At 38.7% G+C, this 24,882-nt stretch overlaps 3 protein-coding genes and 2 non-coding genes across 6 annotated transcripts; all 5 read left to right on the top strand.

Annotated features, from left to right (window-relative positions):
• The first annotated feature begins 2,197 nt into the window (after window positions 1-2,197).
• Window positions 2,198-5,797, top strand: LOC101311062 (L-ascorbate peroxidase T, chloroplastic-like). Of its 2 annotated transcripts, none has more exons than XM_004290836.1 (11): window positions 2,198-2,591; window positions 2,687-2,807; window positions 2,895-2,995; window positions 3,105-3,192; window positions 3,333-3,400; window positions 3,482-3,568; window positions 4,013-4,087; window positions 4,167-4,244; window positions 4,321-4,425; window positions 5,194-5,265; window positions 5,550-5,797. In XM_004290836.1, the coding sequence occupies exons 1-11, from the start codon at window positions 2,202-2,204 to the stop codon at window positions 5,700-5,702; spliced, it is 1,338 nt and encodes a 445-aa protein (XP_004290884.1). In that variant the 5' UTR covers window positions 2,198-2,201; the 3' UTR covers window positions 5,703-5,797. The 2 variants fall into 2 exon arrangements, with proteins under 2 accessions (XP_004290884.1, XP_004290885.1); XM_004290837.1 differs by having other exon boundaries at window positions 5,395-5,796.
• Window positions 5,798-13,429: 7,632 nt separating this feature from the next.
• Window positions 13,430-14,814, top strand: LOC101315109. Its single transcript, XR_184005.1, has 3 exons — window positions 13,430-13,547; window positions 13,645-13,730; window positions 14,491-14,814. It is a non-coding gene; the product is annotated as an uncharacterized LOC101315109 (transcript).
• A 3,003-nt stretch (window positions 14,815-17,817) lies between these two features.
• LOC101314241 lies at window positions 17,818-18,587 on the top strand. The gene is made up of 2 exons (XM_004290848.1): window positions 17,818-18,330; window positions 18,413-18,587. The coding sequence occupies exon 1, from the start codon at window positions 17,884-17,886 to the stop codon at window positions 18,325-18,327; it is 444 nt and encodes a 147-aa protein (XP_004290896.1). The 5' UTR covers window positions 17,818-17,883; the 3' UTR covers window positions 18,328-18,330; window positions 18,413-18,587.
• A 776-nt stretch (window positions 18,588-19,363) lies between these two features.
• On the top strand, window positions 19,364-19,989 carry LOC101313950. Its single transcript, XM_004290847.1, has 2 exons — window positions 19,364-19,639; window positions 19,823-19,989. The coding sequence occupies exons 1-2, from the start codon at window positions 19,394-19,396 to the stop codon at window positions 19,943-19,945; spliced, it is 369 nt and encodes a 122-aa protein (XP_004290895.1). The 5' UTR covers window positions 19,364-19,393; the 3' UTR covers window positions 19,946-19,989.
• Window positions 19,990-22,568: 2,579 nt separating this feature from the next.
• LOC101315301 lies at window positions 22,569-24,222 on the top strand. Its single transcript, XR_184006.1, has 3 exons — window positions 22,569-22,661; window positions 22,759-22,850; window positions 23,727-24,222. It is a non-coding gene; the product is annotated as an uncharacterized LOC101315301 (transcript).
• The last annotated feature ends 660 nt before the right edge of the window (window positions 24,223-24,882 follow it).

Here is a 24,882-nt window from a genome sequence, read left to right as displayed (position 1 = left end):
TTGTGATTTCCCAGTAATATGTTACGCATACGTACGTACTTGTTAACGTCTGCGGTTATACAGTTATAGCTATAGCCTAACTTGTCCAACAAACTTGATGCATGAATATATTGCATGGGTGGAGATCGATTCAATTTAGGTCGCTTTCCCTTTGAATCACTTAATAAATCACGCTTTCAGCCCTATTTGTACAGTGTTACATACGCAACCTAGCTTAGATCAAATTGATCGAGTAGCTGAAAATAATAACGGGAGTGCCATAACTTATAGTCCCAAAATATGAACTGGGTATAACCATATGATCAAATTAATTTGGATGCCATCAATACATGATTCATGATTGATCACAAAAATTCAACGACTAAGAGTCTAAGAACTAACTGTTATTCAAGTGAGAATTGTCAGTGTCAACGATCTAGAGTCGATAACATGTGACATTAAGTATATACTGAGATTGTATTCGACTCATGATCACCAGTTTTGTTTGCCCCATTTCGAATACACCTTAATTTCTCATTAGGGATCGTGAGGTGCATGACAACAATGCACCGCGTATCTAGAACTGTTTTATTCCGGCCATCGAAGAAACAATCAAACTCTAGCTAGCTCAGATTATTTCCAGCCATCCGACAAATCAAGTCAACCGCCATCACTTTCATTTAGTAATTAAATCGATCTCTGAACAAGCTATAGTGATTTAAAAGTATCGACCGAGGACTTTGTATTTGTAAACTAGAAGGCAAGCCCGAACCTAAGATGAGCCTCAAGAGACTAGGCAACTACTTTAAGCACCAGGTTTTTAAAGTTTTTAAGGGCATCAATTTTCAAGGATGTATAGATGCCTAGCAGCTATTTTCATCTTAATTACCATTAATGGATTCCAAATTCTTTGAATGAGCTTAATTAACTTCTTTCAATTCCAAGGATAATAATGACGTTGGTGGGGAGAGCATTACTTGTTGTTGTTGATGCATTGAGGAAACCAAATTCGCATCCTAGACCTTCTCAAATCAGTTTGTAAAGTATCGACCGAGCACTTTGTATTTGTAAACCAGCAGGGCACGAATACTACCATGCACCACCAACCACAACCTTCAAAATTAAAAGACTTAGGTTGTGCACATAATGATGTCAACTAAATGTTCAATCAGATCTAAATAGTTAACAAGTACCTTGCTAGGTATGTCAAGTTTGTAATGCATGTCTCTTTTCGCCTTCATGCATGGACACGCCCGGAAACATCATCTGCATGTCATCCAAGAGCTTTGTCAAGCGACCATATATAGTGATCGGTTAGAACTAACAATACGAGACAAAATTTCTATTGTTGTGGATGTACTACTCTTCCCGAAAAAGTTCCCCAATTCATGTTTCATGGCCTAGCTCCACCGTACCTGAGAGCACTAGAAATTAATCGGAGAAAGATAGAAGAATGAAAACGAAGTGTAGAGTTATTCATGAGTTATTAACATTTATTATCTGATTCGAATGGTTTACGAAAGAAGAAGAAGAAGGGCAAGAATCATATTGATACATCTGAATGGAGATTGTACGTGTTGATAATTTAAGTATATATAATATATTATAGGTCTCCATCTCAGTATACATTTTTTTTCTCTTTTTAGGTTGTGTTTGCTGAATCTGAATGAAGAGGTTGAAAACAAATTAGAGAAACATAAAACGAGGGGAAAATGGAACAAGAGTAAGCATGAATCATTCTTCAAGTGTTTATTAAGCTATCTAGAATATGCAAGTACAAACGCATGGGTGCTCTTGGTGGAAGTCGATCATCATTTTGAACCTAGTTCATATTTGGTTTTCACCTTTATATGCTTGTCCGTCGTAATTCAACTTTATCTACCTGAATTGGAATAACACAGTAAGAGTTGACTCTAATCAGCATCAGTAGGGATATAAAACCGAGTATCGAAGAACCACACCTGAAAATATACTAACTCGACAATTTGTGGTAGCTGTCGATTCTTAAAATAGAATGAATTTATTTTCATTCATTCCGAAATTTATATGGCCAACACGTTGAATATTTGCCACCGCGCCTCTTGAAGTCGACAAAGAGACGCAAAGAAACAGAAACCAAAAGGGCGCGTGTACCCAGCCTACACACCAATTGGGCCACCTGTCCAGTAAAAGCCCATCCAAAACAAAAGGAGACCACGCCCCAGCGATTCGTGTGATCCACAATGGCACACCTTCACGCTCTTCTTTCACTCCCAACAACCCCAACACTCTCCCACTCTCCTTCTCCTCATTCTTCTTCTTCTTCAACTCCAGCCATGGCCTCCGTCGCTCTCGGCGGCGCCGCCGCTTCCCGCTGCCTCCTCCCCTCCGCCAGAGCCTCCCTCTCTCTGTCTCGCTCTTCTCCATACTCTCTCAAATGCCGAGGCCAAGGCTCCTCTCCGCACATCTCTCTCCTCTTCCTCGGCCGCAAAGCCTCGCCGGTGACTTGCTCCTCCAGCCGCGGCTTCTCCGCCGCCGCTCCGAAATGCGCCGCTTCCGATCCCGAGCAGCTCAAGCTTGCCAAAGAGGACATCAAGGAGATCCTCAGGACTAAGTTCTGCCATCCGATTCTGGTAAGCTAGTCAATTTTTGTTACTGATGTTTTTTTTTACGATCGTGGTGAAAGTATGAGATTGACTGACTGGTTTTTTTTTTTTTACTGCGGCAGGTTCGGCTGGGATGGCACGATTCTGGAACTTACAACAAGAACATTGAGGAGTGGCCGCAGAGAGGCGGAGCTAATGGGAGCTTGAGGTTTGAGGTTGAGCTTAAGCACGCCGCTAATGCAGGTGATTAGCAATAGCTAATTGGAATGAAATTGAAATTTAATAATGTGAAATGTTGGTTGAATTTTTAATTTGAGTTGGCATTTTTAGGTCTTGTGAATGCTTTGAAGCTTATTCAGCCTATCAAAGACAAGTACTCTGGTGTCACATACGCCGACTTGTTCCAATTGGCTAGCGCTAGCGCTGTAGAGGTTAGTCTAATAGTTCTTGCTCCAGCTCATAGCATCATGTCAATCTAATATAGAACATTTTTGAGTTTATTAACTCACTTAAGTGGCCGTATTGGATTGGAACTTTCAGGATGCTGGGGGCCCAAAGATTCCTATGAAGTATGGGAGAGTTGATGTTTCAGCACCCGAGCAGTGTCCAGAAGAAGGAAGGCTTCCTGGTTAGTAAGATATGTGTTATGTTAACGTGGAGATTTTGCAAACATATAAATGCACTAACTAGAAATATGTGGAATTTGTATTTAGTTGGCGATCCATTTTCTGAACTCATTCTTGAAATATCTATCTTGTGTTTGTTTAGATGCTGGCCCCTCTTCGCCGGCTGATCATCTGCGTGAGGTTTTCTACAGAATGGGATTAAATGACAAGGTGAATTTAAGTTTATTTTACAGCTTTCTGGACATCATAATGTGCATATGGTGTATACTCATATAGCTGTTTGATGTGTAGGAAATAGTTGCATTATCAGGTGCACACACTCTGGGGAGGTCCAGACCTGAACGCAGTGGTTGGGGCAAGCCAGAGACAAAGTATACGGTATTGAATTTAGCATTAGCATATCATGTTCATTAATGAATAACATTAGTGTGGCTTGACTTGGATATTTTCCATTCAAATGGGTTGTTTGAGGTTGTGGAATTTTAGTCATTTACAGTCAAATTATGAGCTTTTAGAATTGATAAATATTTGGATACAATGTTAACATTGATTCTTGAGCCATGTAGCCAACATATGAAATAATTTTATTTGAAGAACCCTTCATTCATTTGTACTCTAAAATAGTGCAGAAAGATCTATCCCTAGTTGAAAATATCTCTCTATTTATGCTGAGACGTTGATTATCTAGTTAGGATCATGTATTGGGTTGGCCATATCTTTAAGATATTCCTTAGAAGCAGCAGCTATGATGAACACTAATAATAAGAACAGTAGTTTGAGTACTCCAACTAGCACGTTAACTACCATTATTTTGCGTAACAGAAAGATGGGCCAGGTGCACCAGGAGGACAATCTTGGACAGCACAATGGTTGAAGTTTGATAATTCATACTTCAAGGTTTGAAATCTGAAAATACACTTAATTTGACGCTGCTCGGTACTTGTTTTTTTGTTTTGCTTATTGTTGTTCTGTACAGGATATCAAGGAAAAAAGGGATGAAGATCTACTAGTGTTGCCAACTGATGCTGCTCTTTTTGAAGACGCATCATTCAAGGTATGAAATAATAGAAGCAAGTGCGAGTCATTTATTTCTTAGATGCCATGACATGGAAGTTTAACATAATTTTCAGGTATTTGCTGAGAAATATGCTGAAGATCAAGAAGCCTTCTTCAAGGACTATGCTGAAGCTCATGCTAAACTCAGCAACTTAGGAGCCAAGTTTGATCCTCCAGAGGTTTGCTAGCTTTCAAGTTTCTATAATCTGTCTCTATTGTTTTCTATTTATAGGAATAAACTACTTGTACAGCTAGTTTAAATACCAGACTGCCACATCTACTTTAATGCTTAAGCGAGGGGAACTTAATTCCGACATAGGTTTTTTTGTTAGAAATGAACACTGGAAAGTGACACGGTGATATGCAAATTTTTTAATATTTTCATTGTTGGTATGCTTGAGCACAGTTTCTTGTTAATATTGAGCACTGTTTCATTGGATGAGTGAAGGAGTAAAATATCCAAATATCCTCGATATTTCCTCGAAATTTCCGCTTTTTACAATTACCGATATTAATTTTCATATCTTTCCGATATTTTATATTTAGTTTTATTTTTGGTCGAATATACAACCTTTTAGATAAAATTTGGTAAAATTTCCATCGATATTCGATATTATCTCGATATATCCATCGAGATTTCCTTTTTTCAAACCATCGAAATTTCCATGATCATCGATATTTTACTCCTTGGATGAGTCTTAATAGTTGGTAGATAGCTCAATTGTATTTTTTTTTCTTTTCTTTTTTCTATCTACAGATGTCCATTCTACTTTTCCTAAAACACTTATTTTTGTTTTGTAACTTTGTTTCCTTTTGGGGTCGGCCTATATGGCTCTGGCCATTTTGCTACTTCTAATGGCACCCAAAAATTCATTTGTGCACAGATGTAAATGTTCATGTACTTTCGGTTTGGCCATTCACCTTAGACTGTTCTTAAATTTGATCAGGGTATTGTGATTGATGATGGTGCACAACCTGTACCAGAAAAGTTTGTGGCAGCTAAATACTCATCCGGCAAGGTTGTATACATGGAACTCTCACCTCCTTATTTCTTTGGTCAATAATTATAAATTGAGCATTAAAGACAACTACAGTTTTTTTTTTGGTACAAATTTTTCATGGTCTTTAATATTTATGGTTTTCTGCAGGACTAGAAAAAGAGTCATGTTTTGTTGTGGCGTCTCTTTTAATAATAAAAGATGAAGCTATTTCAATTCCTGTCAAACTCACATGTAATAGTTGGAAGTCTTAAATGAAGGAGAAAGGAATAAAAATTCAATAGTATTACCTATGTGAATTGCAGAGAGAGCTATCAGACTCTATGAAGCAGAAGATCCGGGCAGAGTATCAAGCTATTGGTGGAAGCCCAGATAAGCCTCTACAGACAAACTATTTTCTAAATATTATTATTGTGATTTCTGTTTTGGCAATTTTGACATCACTTTTTGGAAACTAAGTTTTGTTTTTCTGTTTCTTACATATGGAATTGCATTGTTAGTTTACACTTCATACTGATATTAATATAAGTGATCCCAAAGGTTGTGTGAGGTTAATCTACTAGTCCATTATACACAATATCATCCACGATTTCAAGCAAACATCAGTATGTCAATTGTTCTCTGTTTGAAACTTATATTGAACACTGTTGACCAGTGAGAAGTTGGACTTATTACATATCCATCACTAATCACTGCATCAGAGATCTAAATGTGACAACTGCCATGTTGCACACATTTTTGGTTATAGCAGAAAAGGTTGAGCTATCTGAGAATTGCACCCATTATAAAACCCATGGTCTGGTAGGTTGGCTAAACTTTTGTTCTTCCACCCGACATAAGAATGTTCATGGAAATTTTCGACACCCATATCACCCAAATTGAATGGTTTTTTTTTCCTCAAACAAAAAAAATTGAATGGTGTTTTATTGGTTGAATCGAGTCATTGTAGCTTCTGCGTTGGTTTCATATACGCTGCTACTTTATTCTACTCTGCAACAAGGAAATCTATTTGATATTTTTTGCGTTTCTGAATCTAGCAGTGGGCATCTATGAAAACTCTACCAGCACTATGTAACATAAACATGTAGTGAAGATTCAAGCCATTGGCATTAATTTCAAATACAGAGTTAATTTGGTGGATGCTCAGTTAATCCATCTAACCTAAAAACTTGAGCATAAAAGGCAAGAAAATCACGTATACTCACAATAATGAGTAGATTTCCTTTTCTAAAATAGAACAATCTAGAGTAGATATTCTGTCTTGGAGAACAAGATGGTCATTGCTCCTATATAAAAGATACACAGAAAACTAGGGTTCTGAATTCAGCATTGTGTCTGGCCCTAATAATCATGGCGGTGGCAACAATCGGAGCGGATTCGCTTGGACCAGTCTTTCAAGAACTCTGCGATCAAGTTAGCCGATCGATGGAGAAGAATAGCAAGTTCAAAACGCTCTTGGGTTACTTGCAGTGCACCCTGAACTCCGTGAAAGAACTAATCATCCAACCTATGCAAGAAAACCTACAACTACAAGAAGAGACTATGCGAGAGGAGCGAACTGATGAACGTTTGATGGTAATAGTGCAGGAGGGCCAAAAGCTAATAACTATTAAGTTCTCCAAGCTCCGACGTTGGGACCTCTATTTCTGCATGGATGATCACACCCTCCGACTTCTCGAATTGGATAGTTTCCTCCGATATCTCTTGGAGGCGTTGTGGGTAAGGGAATTGGATGATGTGAATGACATCAAAGGCTATATGCAAAACTCGATGAGCGTCGGAGTAGTGTACAACTTTTTGAATGAAAATCTTCAGAGAATTGTAGATACTTTTGAGAAGGCATTGGAGCCGGAAACTATGGCTCCGGAGGAGAGAAATCATGAAGAGGAAGAAGGAATGGAACAACCGGCGCTGTTGGTGTTTGAGTCATTGTCTTTCAAGGTCCATGAAGTGTTGAACAAGAAGAAGACACCTGTGATGTTTAAATTGCTACTTAATGATATTTTTGACACACTCTCATTGTTGAAACCCTTCATGGAAGATAAGGCAGAAGCATTTGATGGACAAGACGAGGAACTAAGAATTTTCAAAGCAAAGATGGTGAAGGGGGTAGAGTTTGTTCGCAAGAGCTCCGAGTTTGGTGTGTGGGGTGGCTACAGTAAGAGAAAGTATGAGTGCATCAACAACCTACTCGGACTGAATCATTCTCTCAGAAGACTATTATGTATAACGAGATGGGTGGAGGCAAGGAAGGCGAGGAATGAATTGCATTTCCGGTTGAGTACGGCTTTCAAGGAACTCAAAGACAGTTACCTGGTGCAGAACCAAACCGAGAGTAGTGCTGATGGCAAAGAATGCGATGAGGAAGGTGTAACTGATAAGAGGAAGGCCTTGGCTTTCAGGAGGATGGTGGAGACCGTGGAGATGGCTAGTGATGAATTCAAATGCATTACTGGTGCGGAGCAGAATCAAACTCGTTTTGCTGGTCTAATGTGATCAAGGTGTCATTGGGACTTGGTAGTGGATCAGTCATGGTGTTACTCTAAAAAGTTAAAACTCTAGTTGTGTTGATTTTGCAATATCAGTTTGGTCAGTGATGATTGGATTTTGTTGGTTTTTAGTATTCATCATACATTTGTTTGTTTCGCTCAATTATAATGGTTTGATCAAACTTATGAGCTTCAAAGTTTCAACTGAATTCCCTTATTGTACCCGAAAATTGGATAATGATGCAACACTAGACCACATTGAACTTTCTAATGATGGTTATATTTAGTAATGAATCGTATAGTATATGTATCTTCTACTCTATTTTATGTGCGGTGAGAGTTCCCATTAGCTTGAGTATTGTCATCAATCTTCTAAGAGTTCAATGACAAAGATAGATTTTTATGTATGTATGCGTTGGGTCTACATGAACAATTTTATTAAACATGAAATTTACAACTAGGGTCTTGCGAAAATTATAGATAGAGTGAAAAAAATCTTATCTAGACAACGCATCAAAAAATATCTTATTGTTTAAAAAAATTATAATATGTGTCTTGATTTAATGTTGATAAGAATAAGAATACATTATAATGTTTTTCTTTTTACCTACCTAAAAATTATTTTGTAATCCTCAGATAAATAACACACACACCTCAGATTTATTTTTGTTATCTCCTCAATTTAAATGTTTCTCCTTTAAACCAACCTTATACGTGCAATTTTCTGATTTTTTTCTGATTTTTTCTGTTGATTGGAAAATTTCTTGATTTAAAAGATAGGCTCTAGTCTAGTCACTTTCAATTTCCGCATATAAATAGAGAAAAGAAGATTGAGCCGGGTTCAGAACAGAGTACTATCTTCTTCGGTTCTTCCCCAAATTGTGAAATCGCGAACTCTCCCAAATACAAACAGAAGAAAAAACTAGGGTTTCCAAATCAACAAGGCTAAGGTTTCTGAATCATCATCATGGCGGTGGCGACAATCGGAGCGGCGTCGCTCGCTCCGGTCTTCCAAGAGCTCTGCGATCAAGTCACTCAAGCGATGCAGAAGAACACCAAGCTCAAAGCCATCCTGGGCTTTCTCCACTCCACGCTCAATTCGTTCAAAAATCGAGTCATCCAGCCGGTCCAAGAAGGCCGCCGGATTATGTACAACCAAGACTACCAGATCGAGTCCGCCGTCGTCGAATTGCAGAAGGGGGCGAAGCTAGTGGCGAAGGTCTCCAGGCTCCGATCTTGTAGCTATTTCTGGCTGGACAGTTACGCGAAGAAGCTTCTGGATTTGGATAGGCACTTGAGGAGTCTGATGGAGGCGACTTGGGGGGAGGAGGTTAGGGTTGTGAGGCAGCAGAGCAGGGAAGTGAGGGAACTGATGGATGGGATGGTTGGGAGGATGTTTGATGCTTATAAGAAGGTGATGGAGGCCGAGACGGTGCCGGTGAGGACAGAGACGGCGGCGGAGGAGGAGAGGGGAAATGATGAGGAGGAAGAGGCGGCGTTGGTTGTGTTTCAGAGGCTGTTTGAGGCTGTGAGGGAGGCGCGGGAGAAGAGGGAGGCGCCGTGGATGATTGTGGCACTGGTTTTGGATATTGAGATGACATTGTACTCGGTGCAGCCGTTTTTGGAGGAGATGGCGGCGCATAACAGGGTGTTGGGACGGCCTAAGGAGGAGGTGAGGAGTTTACGAGTGGAGATGGAGAAGGGGTTGGAGGTGGTGAGGAGGAGTGGCCAGGTTGGTAAGAAGTGGGAGGGATTCAGCAAGAAGAAGTATGAGTGTATTGTCGGGCTGTCGGGGCTGAATCAGTGTCTGCAGAGAGAGGTGTGTATTCTGAGATGGCAGATGGCCAAGAATGCGACCGAGTCTTTGGATTGGGTGAGGAAAATGGAGAGGGCGGTGAGTGAGATCGTAAGCAATGTGGGAGTGCTGGAGCAAGCTGGAGTTTCTGGGACAGCTTGATCAATATCAAGAATCAAGGTGACAATGGTAGGTATAATTCCATTTCATAGCATGTTTATATTTCTGAAGTTGTTGCCTAATGCCTTGTGAATACTCTATTAGGACTGACTTTTAGGAGTGTATAAGCAGGTGGCTCCCGATATAAAATGAAAAGTTTCTTTTATATTGCAGCACTGAAGTTTCATCATCATCTAGTTAGCATTATGAATTGACTTTATGTACTGGGTATCATCCTGAAATTGTAAATGTACTGACATGGTTTATTCATATATCTTCAATTGTTGCTTGTTGCCCTTCTGGTCTGCTTATTGGTTGGTTATCTAGCCCCGTGATTGTTTATTTCCTTGTTACCCTGCAAAGATTGTCATTGATTAGTGTAATTACACTGGAATTTGCACTCACTGTCCTAATCCATCCATCCACCTTGTTTATGACTTGGGGTTGTGAGTATACGTTGATGCCAATGGAATCAAGACACTTTCCATTGGGGAATGTTATTTGGGATTTAGGTGTTATGGTTATTTCAGGGGTGGAAATGAATGCCTTTTCAGCTGCTTTTTGTGTTAGAAAATCTACATGCCATACTCAACAGCTAAGCCTCCATTCTGCAAACTACAGAATTGTGGACTTTGAATGGCCCATGGATGGCATGGGAGATTAGTTTGGTCTCTGAAAAATCTGGTTTTATGAATTTTTTTTTTTAAACTGGAGCAAGTTTCAATTCCAGTATGTTCTATGTTTTGTATAAGTTTAGTCCTTGCTTGAACATTTTAAAACCTAAACAGTGTTGACATCCTTTGGCTGAACAATGTTGGAGATTGTTTTCTCTTCCTAACCTGTTAGTTTCCAAGGTGTAGAAAGGGCGATATTTTCCTTCTTCATGGGTTCTAGATGCACCTGTTGGGAGGTCCAGTTCATTGATATGGAGGTCTTTGCTTTTGGGGAGGGAGCTCTTTGTTTCTGGTTTGCGTTGGAGAGTGGGGGATGACCAGTCTATCTTCATCTTTCGGGATGCCTGGATTCCTTTTCCATATACCTTCCGTATTCATTCCCCACCTAACATGCTCTCCAGTTCTCTAGTATCAGATTTGATAACAGTAGATAGTTATTGGAATTTTGAGCTTCTACATCATAACTTTTGGCCACAGGAAGTTGCGGCAATTCTCTCCATTCCTCTGCCATTAAACCATATTCCTGATAGATTATGCTGGCATTATACAAAACATGGAGTTTACTGTTAAAAGTGGATATCAGTTGGCACAAAACTGAATATACAGATGGCCAACCAGAAAAACAATTTTTTTTCACATATCGTTCTCCCTCTTTTTTCCTCTTACGCATTATTGGTGGGACACATTTCCTCTATGGAGTAGGAAAGAGTATAAATGGTTTTCCTGTCTCCAGAGGGAGAATTGCATATTTTTCCTAATTCAGATTTGAGATCTCTCTGCTTAATTCTCTATCTCTATGACTCTCCTATACTATATATAGGGGCGCCATATCAATAACACAATAGAAAATTAAGTCTCAATAAATCTTGACAGCCCTTGGTCTTTCAGAATCAAAGAATCCCGATATTCAAGCTTTTAGAGTTAACACATCCAATTAATTCCCGTGTTGTGATATGACGGTGGCATCGATCAAAGAGGCGGAAATCCAGCCATTGTTTGAGTTTCTGTTCAAGAGAGTTGAAGAAGCAATGCAGAGTTGCACCGGCTTCGAATCCCTCATCGGAAATTTCAAGTCCACGCTAGACCCTCTCCAACCATGGATCAAAGGAGAATGCAAGGGACTTGAGGACCTCGTGAATAAAGAAGGTGCAGATCTGGATGAAAAAATCCACAGGGGCATAGAGATAGTGGGAAAGTTCACCAACGTTCAGATATGGAAGTATTACTGTGGCAGATGTCATTACACTGATCAGCTTGTTCAGTTGGACATATACTTCAACCAACAATTAGATTTTCTGATGACAAAGGAAACTTGTGAGTGGGGGAAACTGGTTGCTGAAATGGATAGGAGACAATCTGCCATAGCAGAGAAGTTATCGCAGCTTGGAGGAGAGGAACTTTCAGAGATGTTAGAGAAGCAGGAAGGTTTGTCCGAGGCCTTGTTGTTGTTAAGAAATACAGAGACAGCGCTAACTGTGCATGATCAAATGGAAGAGGAAGGCACGGAGGAATTGTGTGCTGCATTAGAATCAGCATATTTGAGCCTGGGTTCCAGTATTAAACTAATAAAGGAGCAGTGTGCAACCATATTTAAACCCCTCCTTGAGGATCTCATATTGTCACTCAGCGACTCAGGAAAACCGAAGAGCAATGATGTCAAGCGGCACTCCAAGGGGGAACTCAAAAGTTACGGTAGAAATGAAGAATGGTGCGGAGTTGGTTCTAGAGTGCTGCAAGGTTGGTAAATGGGCTTGCTACAACACAAAGTATAAGTACATCAATGCACTTCTCAGATTGAATCAATCTCTTAGAAGAAAGAGAGATGTAGAGTTCGAGAGGGTGAGGGAGGACATGGTTGAGATGAGAAATATAGAGCCACTGATGGATAGAGTTGAAAGGGCTCTGTCTCTGGCAGTGAAAATTTAAACTCAAACTAGAAAAGGCTCAAGTCGGACTGTCTGATCGAGGAGACGTAGTTAGTTCAACCCCTAATTAGGCTAAACTGAGACATAGAATTTACTGCAACCCTGGAACTGCCACTCAAACTACAAATAGCCACTTCCTGAGTTGCAGTAAATTTTGAACCCCTAGCTAATTGTAGTTACATAGCCAAACTATATAGGCTGTCCCATTTACTCTTAGAAAGTTAATGACCTTGGTTCATGACAGAGAAGAAAACATATTAGCTGGATAAACTATTTTAATTTCAGAGAAAACTCGGATAATGCGTGTCTAGAGTTGGGCTGTGATCAATGAGATGTGGTTTCTTCAACCAAAATGTCAGAGGCGTATGTGATGATATAGTTTGTATGCATCTCTGACACCTCAAATTTGTGTCACCCAAACCTGTGTTTCTGTGTTATAAACATGAACGGTTCAAGTTCGACATAATTACGTTCATCCATTGGTTTAATCGAGTTTGAGTGCCTTAATGATAACCAAATTAGCTGAAATTTTGCAGAGATGATCTATACATTAGTATTTAAATACTAGACGGTGGAGATGTGAAAATTCGATTGAAAAGTGAGTGTAAAGTAGAAATCCGCACCGTAAGAATAAATGTGGACATTCACACCTGAGAAAATATATATATATATATATATATATATATATATATAAGGTAATGCAGGCAGGCATGCATATATATGAAGATTTTGTACTATTTATATATGTGTGCTTTTGAAGATGCATCTCCATCTCTTTCCTCTCTGTATCTTTATGCTTCAGCTGAAAGGGAGATCTGCAAACCCAAATTTGACGTGGAAAGACATATATGCAATTGGAACAACATACGGAGTGCTCGACTGCCTGCAAACAGAAGTTGAATCATTAGGCAAGCATATCTCCACTGATATCATGTTTGTGTGGAACAAGATAGGTTTTGAAGCTTTTAACTTTCACCGTTTAGAACATTGACCAACAAGGTGAGCCGTAAGGAGAAACCATTTTCAACATGGTGAAATAGCAGCTTGGGCTTAAACAAAGCCCAAGGGGCAGTTGTTGGGATAAGTCGAGCACAGTGGTGCCAGTATAAATACAAAGGCAGAGCTCCCAACCCTAACTTAGTTGAAGGCGCCACTAAGCCCTTTGTCTACTTCATTTTCACTCTCTTCCTTCTCAGTTGGGCATTTTCACTCTCTCCATTTCTCAGTTGGGCAGTTTCACTCTCTAGATTCTTCATCACATGTGGGTCTCTGTTCTTTGGGATCTCATCCTTTTTATTCATAACATGATTGATTTGTAGCTTGGTTTTAATCTTTTTCTTTATGTTTTCTTGCATCAGGATAAGGATGTCGGAATTCAGCCATGGAAATAAAGGAACAGTTCAGTACCATTGAAGAATTTAATGAGATCGGTATTTGAAGGCAGGTAGATTGAAACCTGTTTTTCCATAATTCTGTGTGTTGCTATAATCTTTTCAGTCTTTGCTTGAAGGAAGCTCCAAGTCCAAAGGCGCGTTTTCTCCTTTTCTCTCCTGAAAAAACCCAAACCCAACTCCCTGGTTTACCTCCCCCTCTCCTCTCCCCAGATCTGGGAGCTCCTCTGTTCGGTGATATATAGTATGCTTGGTCAGTAGTTATAGACTTGTGGCTCTCGTTAGAGCTCAAACATCTGTTGTCTACAACTCCAAGTTTCAAGTTTTTAAAATGCCAAATTCAGAAATTCTTAAAAAGCTCATAGAATTACCAATCTGCATAGTTTCCATGTGTAGCCACATGCTTTCTGCGTGTCTCTAAAACTTTGAGTTACATGTTTCATTTATGAAGTCAGATTCACAAATTCTTCAATGGTCATAGATTTGTTCTCTTTCGTTTACCAATCCACTTGGTTAGCTATATGATTTCTGTGTGAGAGCTACGACTTTTGTCCTGTACAACTCAAAGTTACAAGTTTTATAAAGCCAAGTTCAGAAATTTGTAAATGCTGGGAGATTTAGTGTCTTGTCTTTACCAATCCGATGATTTCGGTTTGTTATCTACACAATTTATGCGTGTGAACTACAACCTATAACCTGTAAAAATTAAAGTTACAAGTTTTATGAAGCCAAATTCAGAAATTTGTAAATGCTGATAGATATTTGGTCCATTTTCTTTACTGAGCCCTAAACAAAACACATGCTAATTTGCAGATTGAATGAAGAGCAAACCAAAGAGCTCAACTAGCTGAAGATCGTATATGAGTACGATGAGGCGGAGCCAAAGTTCTCAAAGGTGATATGGAGGAGCTAAAGATGCTAGGAAGTGAGGAGAAGAAGGAGGCTGATGGAGATGAGAAGGAGGAGGCAATGGGAATGAGGAGAAGTAGGAGAAGGGAGGAGGATTGAATGAGAAAGGAGGTGAGGAGAAGAAACAGAGCACAAAGGAAGGGGACTAGCTAGCTATAGATTAATTATGCAAATTGATCTAATGAGGCTAGGAGGTGATCTGAAGGAGCTAAAGAGGCTAGGAGGTGAGGAGAAGGAGGAGACTGATGGAGATGAGGAGGAGGAGAAGGGAGAGGAGGCAATGGGAATGAGGAGAAAAAGAAGGAGGCTGATGGAGATGAATAAGAGAAGGAGAAGGGAGGAAGATTGAATGAGAAAGGTGAGGAGAAGAACCAGAGCAAGAAGGGGACTAGCTAGCGATAGATTAATTATGCAAATTGATTTATATCGATTGCTAGCTTTTGAGACATTTTTATGGAAATGTGTTTGATATTTACATACGATACTTGAATATGGATGAGACAATTGACATTTATATGATATTTTGGACTAGCTAGCGATAGATTCATGTTTCTTGAATGCAATGAAACAATATGTGATTTATTAGGATATTATTAGGAGAAGTAGGCCAGATTCTGTTTTGGGAATATTTCATTTTGCATACATTGAGTTGTAGATTTTCAGTTTTGCTATATTAGTGACAATTTGCTGGGTTCTTAACCCACCATTCCTTTTACATTTTCATTATATAGTCACTCCCAAATATTTGGGGTCAGTGGATTGCTTATGAAAGACACGTTTTGTGATTTTATATTCTTTGAACAAGCAATCAGTTTTGAAATTGACGCTCGGATCCTGTTCTTTAGATCAAACATAGCATACACATACACTAATCATGTTCTTTAGATCAAACATAGCATACACATCAAAACATGTATTGTTTTAAACATCAATCCACAGGATTGAGTTTCAAGACATTTGCCACCTTATTCCCAGAAGGTCATAACTCGAGTTTCTCCAACAGATACATTAGTGTAAACCACACAAATCATACATTGGTTAGCAATTCCAATAGCAGTTGGGGGTATGTCATAATCGATATAGTTGTATATCTAAGAACATATCTGAGTTTAACCAATTCGTTCAATATGTTAGCAGTATAAGTTTGCTCAGTGATCGATTTGGTTCACTTTCACTAGTTGGCTATATTAGTGTTCACTGTACCATGGTGGTCTCTGTATGTGTGTGTTGCATATATTCTGATAAGTACCTACATTCCATGGCTATCAGTTCAGAATGGTATTTTAGTGACTGATTCGGTGTAACCAAGCAATTTTGAAAGTCAAATACTCAAATTAATTGTAGCTAAAACCTGTATGGAATGTCCTATTTAATCCTAGAAAATAAAACATCTTGTTCATGACAGATAAGAAAAAACATTCGAGAAAACTCAGATCATGTCAAGAGTTGGGCAGTGATCAATGAGAATATGAGATGTTGGTTTCTGAAATGTAAGAGGCGTATGTGATATGCATCTATGACACCTCTGCTTTTTTGATTTCTTAGTTCATATACCACAAATCATACATCGTTTAATTTTATCAATATCATTTTAAGAAATCTTCGATAAGCTATTCTGAGAGCTCAGCTGGTAATAGACTCGTTCCGAGGGGGATCCTGTTAGTATATATCTTCAGTTTGCTCAACGACCTTGTTTTTGACATCTAATCTGATCCAATTCTTGGTTATCTTGTCTTCTTCCAAGATAAGGTGCATAATGTACGTTTCTTGTGTGATTAGAACATATAGAACCTTTGCTTTATCTTGGAGTAGAGAAAATCTGAAAGGATTTCCCATCCAACTTGAGCAGAAATACACACTGCAAACGCATCAAGAGGTTTAATTAATAGAGAGATCAATACTATGCACAAGAAACTCCCGCCTAAAATCATTAGACAAGTAACTCCATTCGCTGATATTTGAGGACTTGGGGTCTCAATATCCACAGCAGCGAGAGTGAGATCTAATAAGATACAAGCAAGTATAAAGTGATTGAAGAGTGAAGTGTTGAGGCTTTAATTTTGACATTCATAATTAGTTTTGTTAAAGCAAACATTCATTCAAATGTAAGCCTATTCGTGTCACAATTTACATCACACGAGACTATCAAATTCTTCACTAGTTAGCACAACAAGATTCAATGCAGGAGGTGTTACATTGTTGTTAGGTTTCATTGTTGTTACAGGAGTTTATACTGTTAAAAGTGGATATCAGTTGGCACAAATTTGTAGATTACGAGATGAAGGAAGAGAAGGTTGTTCGACTTTGCAAGAGGGTCCAGTTTGGAAGTATATTTGGTGCTTGAAAGCTCCGCTGCAACCAAAGCATTTGTTTGGCCTGCAATTCACGATATCTTGCCTACTGGCTTTAAGTTACATAGAAGATACTTACTTCCCTCCTCCATGTGTTCCCTTTGCAAAATGAATGATGAAACAACTATTCATGCCTTGTTGTCTTGCTCAAAGGCAAAGGAGGTTTGGCTGCTCACTTCTTTTTGAACTCTTGTTGGAGGGTGGAAACATGCTTCTCTTCTAGAGTTGTTCATATTTGCTATTTATGTTCTCTCAAAATCTGAATTGGTTTACATATTGATGGTTTGTCGTCGAATATGGCAAGCACGCAATGAAGAATGATTTGAGAACAACTTCACCCCCGCTTCAGTTCTCTTTTATCGGATCCAGGGTTCAGTGGTGAAGTGGGTGTCCTTACATACGCAGATTCAACAACGATCTGTTCCCACAGGTTAGACCCAACTTTCCTTTTCTTAAATTAAATGTGGATGCTGCTTTGGATGATGAGCATGGTATAAGAGGAATGAGTGCAGTATTACGAAATGAAAATGAGGATCTTTTGCTAGCTGTTTCAAAGGGTTTTAATTACGATTTGGAGTTAAAACTCGAGACTACAAGTGCTTTCACAGTCGGGTTACCGCACATTTAATCTCATTTTGGAATTAGATGCTTTATATGTTGGAAATGATCTTTGCAAACCCAAGGAGGACTGGTCTGTAGAGGGTATGTTACTTGAAGATGTGTCAAACATGTTTCACCATTTCTCTTCTGTAGAGGGTATCTAAGGGTCACGATTGTGACACGTCATCAAAGAGACCCGTTCCGGAAAGTCCAGTTTTTAAGTAATTCAAGTGTTTCATACACAGGAAAACTCTCACTCTCACTCTCTTGTCTTCTCGCTTCTCCATCAGTACACAGAGAGAGACGAACTGATAGAGTCGCTGCTTTTCTTCGTTTAGGGTTTTTCATGGCTTCCATCTTTCACAAACTTAGGGCCGCTGCAGCCCCTGTTTTTGCCAACCTCGCCAGGAGGCCGGCGGCGGCGGTGCTCCGAGGGGACGGCAAGGAGAGGTATGTCCTTGCCATCAAGCTCCACCCGTCTCTCAACATCCCTCCGGATCTCGTCCGGAGAGAGTTTGTCAAACAAACTCTGGACAGAGATCTACCGACTGTCCAAACCACCACTCCGGATCTCGCCGGAGGATACGTTGCACTGCTGTTCGCCGGGCTTGTCGTCTGTTTCTGTAGCTCGGGTTGGGTGAAGGAAGAGGAGGCTTCGGGTGCGGGTACCGAAGAGCTTGCTTCTCTCGTGGGCAGGTTATCTCCCTCAGTCAATGAGATACTAAGCCAAGCATACCTCGAAAACAAGATTGATGAGCTGCTCAAACTATTGAAGGAACTCGAACCTTGAAAGGTATCAACTGATTTTTGTGGTTAATTTTAGAGTCATGTTTCCTTTAATGGTTATGGTTAACTTTTGGGGTTTTCTTTTGCAGTCCTCGATGAGGAGTGAAGAAGAAAGAAGAAACTGGAGAAGGAGGAAATCTGCTTAGTTCTAGTTATTGTCTTGTCATTTGAAATGTGAATTTTGTAATATGATGATCTTGATAGGACTTTGTGTGATGGTCTCTAGGATTTTTGATAATATAATATGCTTCGTTTTCCTCTTTTAAATTTTATTTCTCGTGCACTTATGGCTTTACTTATGTTCAGAGGTTTAGGCCTGTGAGAAGTCTTCAAGTGTCAATGGCCATCTAATATTTTAACCTCAGCACACAACATTCTTTGAATCGACTGTAATTGAATTGGGTTATCAAAGTAGTCCCTCTTTGAAGTAGTTGTTCTAAATTGTTATCATTTGGGTTGAAGCGGGTTGTTGGTGCAACCGCTCTAAATGATCAAAGTAGTCGCTCCCACAGCTTAACCTTGGACACAAGAATTGACTGTAGTGATGTTGTTCTCGACATGTTCAATACTTTCTTCTCTGTTGTGAGGTGCGTAATTGTTACTTTTACTGGCATTCTTGTCCTGCAAAGTAAGTGGTTGAAGCAATTCTTTGTTTTCATGTTTACCAAGTAACGCGTGCATCAGGTTATGACCTGCAATTTCTTTCCATGTAGAGAGAATCATCAGCAGTCTTTGATCAATGATATTTTGTCTATAATGGCTGAGATACTAAATGAGGAAGCTTCTGGATGTGATTCTCCGTAATATTGTGAAGGAGGGAACGGTGAGTTTTAGTGACGCTTGTTTCCATGATAAACTTATTGGCAGCTCAAAATTGTTATGGTATATGTTTGATAGCTTGTGTTATCAAAATCTAGTTGTCAGTACTCGTATAATGTCCCATATAGTATTCTACGGTCAAACACTCAAATATATGATATATACTCTTGTTTTGTGGCAACATCTGGAAAGTGAACATTTAATATGATGGATTTATTGATAAAGATGTAAATACAGGAAACAAGTAAAATATGATACTGTTGTATGTTATGCAGGATACAGCCTCTACTTCTTCTCAGAGTGCAGTTTCTGTGATCCAAACATGCGTAGAAAAGCTGGAACCCTTAGTTTGTGCCTTTTTGACATCTTGGTTTTTAGACAGAGATGCCATGGGGAGTGAGCTCAAGGAATTTTACCATGAAATCATTTTCAGAAGTTTTGAATGTGCTCCTCAGATGCTTTTTGCTGTCATCCCTAATTTAACTCAAGAGTTGCTGGTTTGTCCTCTTGTCTTTGTTTTTTATTTCTCTGTCCATCTCGGTTCATTTAGTTTTGCTTTTGTCCTTTCACCCTAACATCTTTGGTCCTTATTTATAATCTCTGGAAAATTAATTATAGCTTTTTGGTTCTGTGCTTTCAAAGGGATGCTTATAAATCTCTTGACTCTGATTATCTTGTAGATTGATCAAGTCGGTGTCCGAATAAGAGCTGTTAAGCTGATTGGAAAACTCTTTACACTGCCTGAATACCATATATCACGAAAATATGAGGACCTCTTCAAAGAGTATCTAAAAAGATTTTAAGGTAAGTCTGTGGAAGTTAGAGTTAGTGCTCTACAATGCGCTAGAGCTTGCTATGTCACCAATCCATCTGGGGAAGAATCACAGAACAAGTTTTCTTTCTTTTTCCTAATCTCCTGTATTATTAATACAGAATCTGATTTATAATTCATTTGTGTAGCTTCCCTTGAAGGTCGATTACGAGATTTTGATGATACAGTAGTAATTGTTTCCTGTGATCTTGCCCATGTCTAACGTGAGATACTTTTCTCCGAAACTAATATCTCAAACTACTGAAAGACTTCAGGACAAGAAGGTTTTTTTTGCAAAAATAAATAAAGTTTCGGATTTCTAAATTTCAGCGACTGTAGTTAGTTATCCTTGCATTGGTAATATCAGTTGTTTTATTTACAGATACCTATCAGAAAGATGGCTCTGCAAAAGTTGAAGTCTACCGGTATTACTGTAACAAGTGTTCGGAAGGTTACATTGCAATAAGACCACTTTGAACAGATTCCATGTAAAATCTTGATGCTCTGCTATGATAAAGATTGTAAGGAGTTCAGTCTGCTTGCTCTCATGTTATAATTAAATGCAATACTTTTTTTCCAAAATAAAAAAAAAAAATTAAATTAAAGGCAATACTTTGCGATATACCATTGACCACAACTTCTTGGTTATTCTTCTACTTCAGGTCCCAAGATATGGAGCTTGTTCTACCAGAAGATTTATTTTCGGTTGTTCTTTCGAGTAAAGAAAGAACAAGGCACAAGATCCATTTGTTTTCGGTTTTCACCCCTCTTCATCTGAAGGCATTGAATGCTATTTTATCTCAGAAGCAAAGGTACTGTCACTAACGGGCTCTTGCTAGAATCAATGTGAAAATCCTGATTGTTTTACATAGTGCAAATGTTTTATGTACATACTTAGAGATAAGAAAGAAAGAGAAGGTACATTTTATTAGATTATAAGATAATTTGTAGGATTGCCTATAGGTAGCGTATATTATTAGATTATGTGAATGAACAAAGTAGAATTGTTGTTAGAGGTGGATCAGAAATAAGATGCTGAGGGTTGAAACAGTTGATAGTATTACCTCATGGTATGATTTTGGATTCCTTCATTAAATGAAAAATCAACAGTTCATATGGTGTTAGTTCTACATCCGGGTCAGCCAAGTGATTCTCAGAACTAAAACATTTGAATCATTGGCTACAGGTTAATTATTAGTATTTACCCTTGTTTTGAGGTTTTAATGCCTTCTAGTGCTGGATATGATTTAGAAATTGTACGTTCTCTCTATTTGCTGTTGATTTCTCTGTTAATCTTAATCATCCAGCAGGATGATTATTAAAACTCGTGGGAAGGCTCTCATGTTTGGGCAGCCTACATAGAGTGGTTTTATGTTTTGATTTGTTTTTAAGTGCATAACTTTCTTCTCATTAGATGCTAAGGTAAGAGCGATCTTTCAACTGATCAGATCTTTGCTTTTTCTTCTCAGTTTGTGACAGTACAGAGATGCTAAGGGTCATGAATGCTAGGAGCTGCACACAAGTACCTTACGATCTAGAGTTCGAGACATTGTACCTACTTTATCTCTTCCTTAGATTAATGATGCAAACTGATCTGTATTGATTGCTAGCTTTTGAGACATTTTTATGGAAATGTACTTGATATTTACATACGATACTTGAACATGGATGAGACAATTGACATTTGTATGATATTTTGGACTAGCTAGCGATAAATTCATGTTTGTTGAATGCAATGAAACAATATATGTGATTTCTTGCAATGTTATTAGATGCTGAGGTTGAGAAGTAGGACAAATTCTGTTTTGGGACTGTTTCATTTTGCATACATTGCTATATTAGTGGCAATTGCTGGGTTCTTAACTCACCATTCTTTTTACATTTTCATTACATAGTCACTTCAAAATACTGGGGTGACTATGTAATGAAAATGTAAAAGACGCATTTTGTGATTTTACATTCTTTGAACAAGCAATCAGTTTTGAAATTGACGCTGGGAAATTGTTCTTTAGATCAAACAAGCAATCATACACATACACTAATCAACTGGAACACAAATATTAACCACATCACAACATAACTTGTTGGGAGGTTAAACATCAATCCACAAGACTTGAGTTTCAAGACATTAGAAGGTCATAATTACTTCTCTACTGATTTGTTTCGTCTAATAATTAAAGGGATCGGAACATGCCTATCCTCACAGCTGATTAGGCCTCTGCTCGGGATCTTCACATTCAGGCGCAAGTAGAAGAATTTGAGTCATTGGCGCCTAGCTAACGGAAGGAAGTCGAGTCACCATCTCTATCCTTTCTGTATCTTTATGCTTCAGCTGAAAGGGAGATCTGCAAACCCAAATTTGACGTGGAAAGACATATATGCAATTGGAACAACATAACGTAGCGCTTGACTGCCTGCAAACACAAGCAGAATCATTAGGCAAGTATATCATGTTTGTGTGGAACAAGATAGGTTTTGAAGCTTTTAACTCCCGCTGTTTTCAACAGGGTGAAATAGCAACTTGGGCTTAAACAAAGCCCAAGGGGCAGTTGTTGGGATAAGTCGAGCATAGTGGTGCCAGTATAAATACAAAGGCAGAGCTCCCAACCCTAGCTCAGTTGAAGGCGCCACCAAGCCATTTGTCTACTTCATTTTCACTCTCTTCCTTTTCAGTTGGGCATTTTCACTCTCTATCTTCTTCATCACAGGTGGGTCTCTGTTCTCTGGTATCTCACCCTGTTTGTTCATAACTTGATTGATTTGTAGCTTGGTTTTAATCTTTTTCTTTATGTTTTCTTGCATCAGGGATAAAGATGTCGGAATTCAGCCATGGAAATAAAGGATCAGTCCAGTACCATTGAAGAATTTAATGAGATCGGTATTTGAAGGCTTTTCAGGTAATTTGTTTTCATTCTGTTGATTGAGATCTGGTTTTCCATAATACCGTGATGCTATAAACCTTTCAGTCACTGCTTGTGAAGACTATTTTAAATGATTTCTTGTTAGTTTACAAGTATTGTATGCGGGGACAGAGATGAATAGTGATATATAGTATATGCTCGGTCAGTAGTTATAGACTTAGGCTAAGAATCGTTTTGCTTTTGGTTTCGGTATTATGGTTGCTGATTAATGAAATCTTTTAGTTATAGAAGTCAGTGATGTTGGATTGTCAATGATAAGGGACTGTCAATGTTGATCAATGATCACCCCAACCACTGATATATTGTTTTATTATAACACCAATTCTTGATTCGACTGAACTCTTTTGCTGAAATTTTCCACACTGGTGGAAGCTTCTATGTTTTACTTGATGAAACTAAGAAAACTGTAAAATTGTATAGAAGTAGCAGGAGATCTCTCTATATTTTTAACCAATTTCTGAATGAAGTGGCTTGATTCAATGGCTCTTATTTACAATTTTACATAACATGAGAAGTAGATTCCCATGATAGTTTTTGTTTTCTAATAAACGTGAAATGACACTTGTAACTAGATTATCTAGTCTCTAGGCACAGTCAGAATAGTTCTAATAAAATTTGAGGAGATTTTGCTGTGTTAGCTACATGATCTATGCATCTGAACTAAGACCATTAAGCCCTGAAGTAAACCCTAACACTTGCTGGTCATGCTGAATTTGGTTTTGGTACTTTGTTTATGATATGTACCAAATGCTTTGTGTTGCTTTAAGTCCTTTGTTGATAATTAGTAAGGCTACCAATCGTTTTGCTATTGGTTTTGTGAAGCCCTAAACCCTAACCTTCCTAAATTTGCAGATTAAAATGAAGAGCAATTGAGGCAACTCAATCAAATGAAGATTGTGTACGAGTATGGTGAGGAGGAGCCCAAGTCCTCCTTTCAAATCATCTACCACAAAGATGATTTGAAGGAGCTAAAGAGGCTTGGAAGCGAAGAAAAGAAGAAGGCTGCTGAGGGAGATGACAGGGAGAAGGAGGAGGATCAAAGGAGAATGGGGAGAAGAAGATGAAGATCGTATATGAATACGATGAGACGCAGCCCAAAGTCCTACTTTGAAATCAGTTACCATGAAGATGTGAAGGCTTGGGGATGAGAAACCCACTGATGAAAACAAGGATGAGAGCAAGAAAGAGGGCAATGGGGATTAATTGAGATCACTACCAGAGCTTTCAATAATTTTTAGTAATTTTCTAGTTTTACATTATTTTGATGAATTGTCGGATCGTATGAACTCATTTGATGATGCGACTGGTTGTAGCAATTCTTGCAAATTGAATGTGGCTTCTGTTACTTCTATGTTTGCTGGTGTCTGGTTCTGATGACGTTCAATCATATTTGAAAATAATTGAATAGATTAATCTAGATTAATAAGTGAAGTTATTTTGGAGTCTCGTATGGTTAACCAACTAAATTAATGTGTTAAGCTTGTTTACACATATTGATGGCTAGTCCTTCATGCTAATGGATTTTCATACAAGCAGCAGCCACTGTTGAGCTGAGCTGCTGATTGGATTTGATGCTTTGCATGAAACATATATATGCTGTTTATATGACCTTAAACTAATACTGTTATAGAAAGATTACTATACCTTGAATGTGACAAAACTATGTCTTTTCAACCTTCTAATACCAAAAGTGATCTGGTTTGCACGAGGACATTATTTTATTTCGATCTTGTTTCAAATGCTTTGGCACTGGTATAATTTGTAGGATTGCCTAGCCGATAGGTAGCGTGAATTTTTAGATTATGTGATTGAACAAATTAGAATTGTTGTTAGGGGTGGATGAGAAAGAAGATGCTTGAGTCTGAAACAAGGATTGATCACCATATATGGATCTAAATCCCCTGCCGATGCGTCTCGATCGGGAGAGAGTTTCGGTCGGGATGCAGCTGCTTTTGTTGGCTCCGGCTTTGGTCTTCCATTTCGGGTTGGTGTCTAATTGGCTAGGAGG

Source organism: Fragaria vesca, linkage group LG2 (genome assembly GCF_000184155.1).
Source record: "Fragaria vesca subsp. vesca linkage group LG2, FraVesHawaii_1.0, whole genome shotgun sequence".
Classification (NCBI taxonomy): Eukaryota; Viridiplantae; Streptophyta; class Magnoliopsida; order Rosales; family Rosaceae; genus Fragaria; species Fragaria vesca.
The sequence above is the reverse complement of the archived record's forward strand: the minus strand, read 5'-3'. Positions and strand labels throughout refer to the sequence as shown.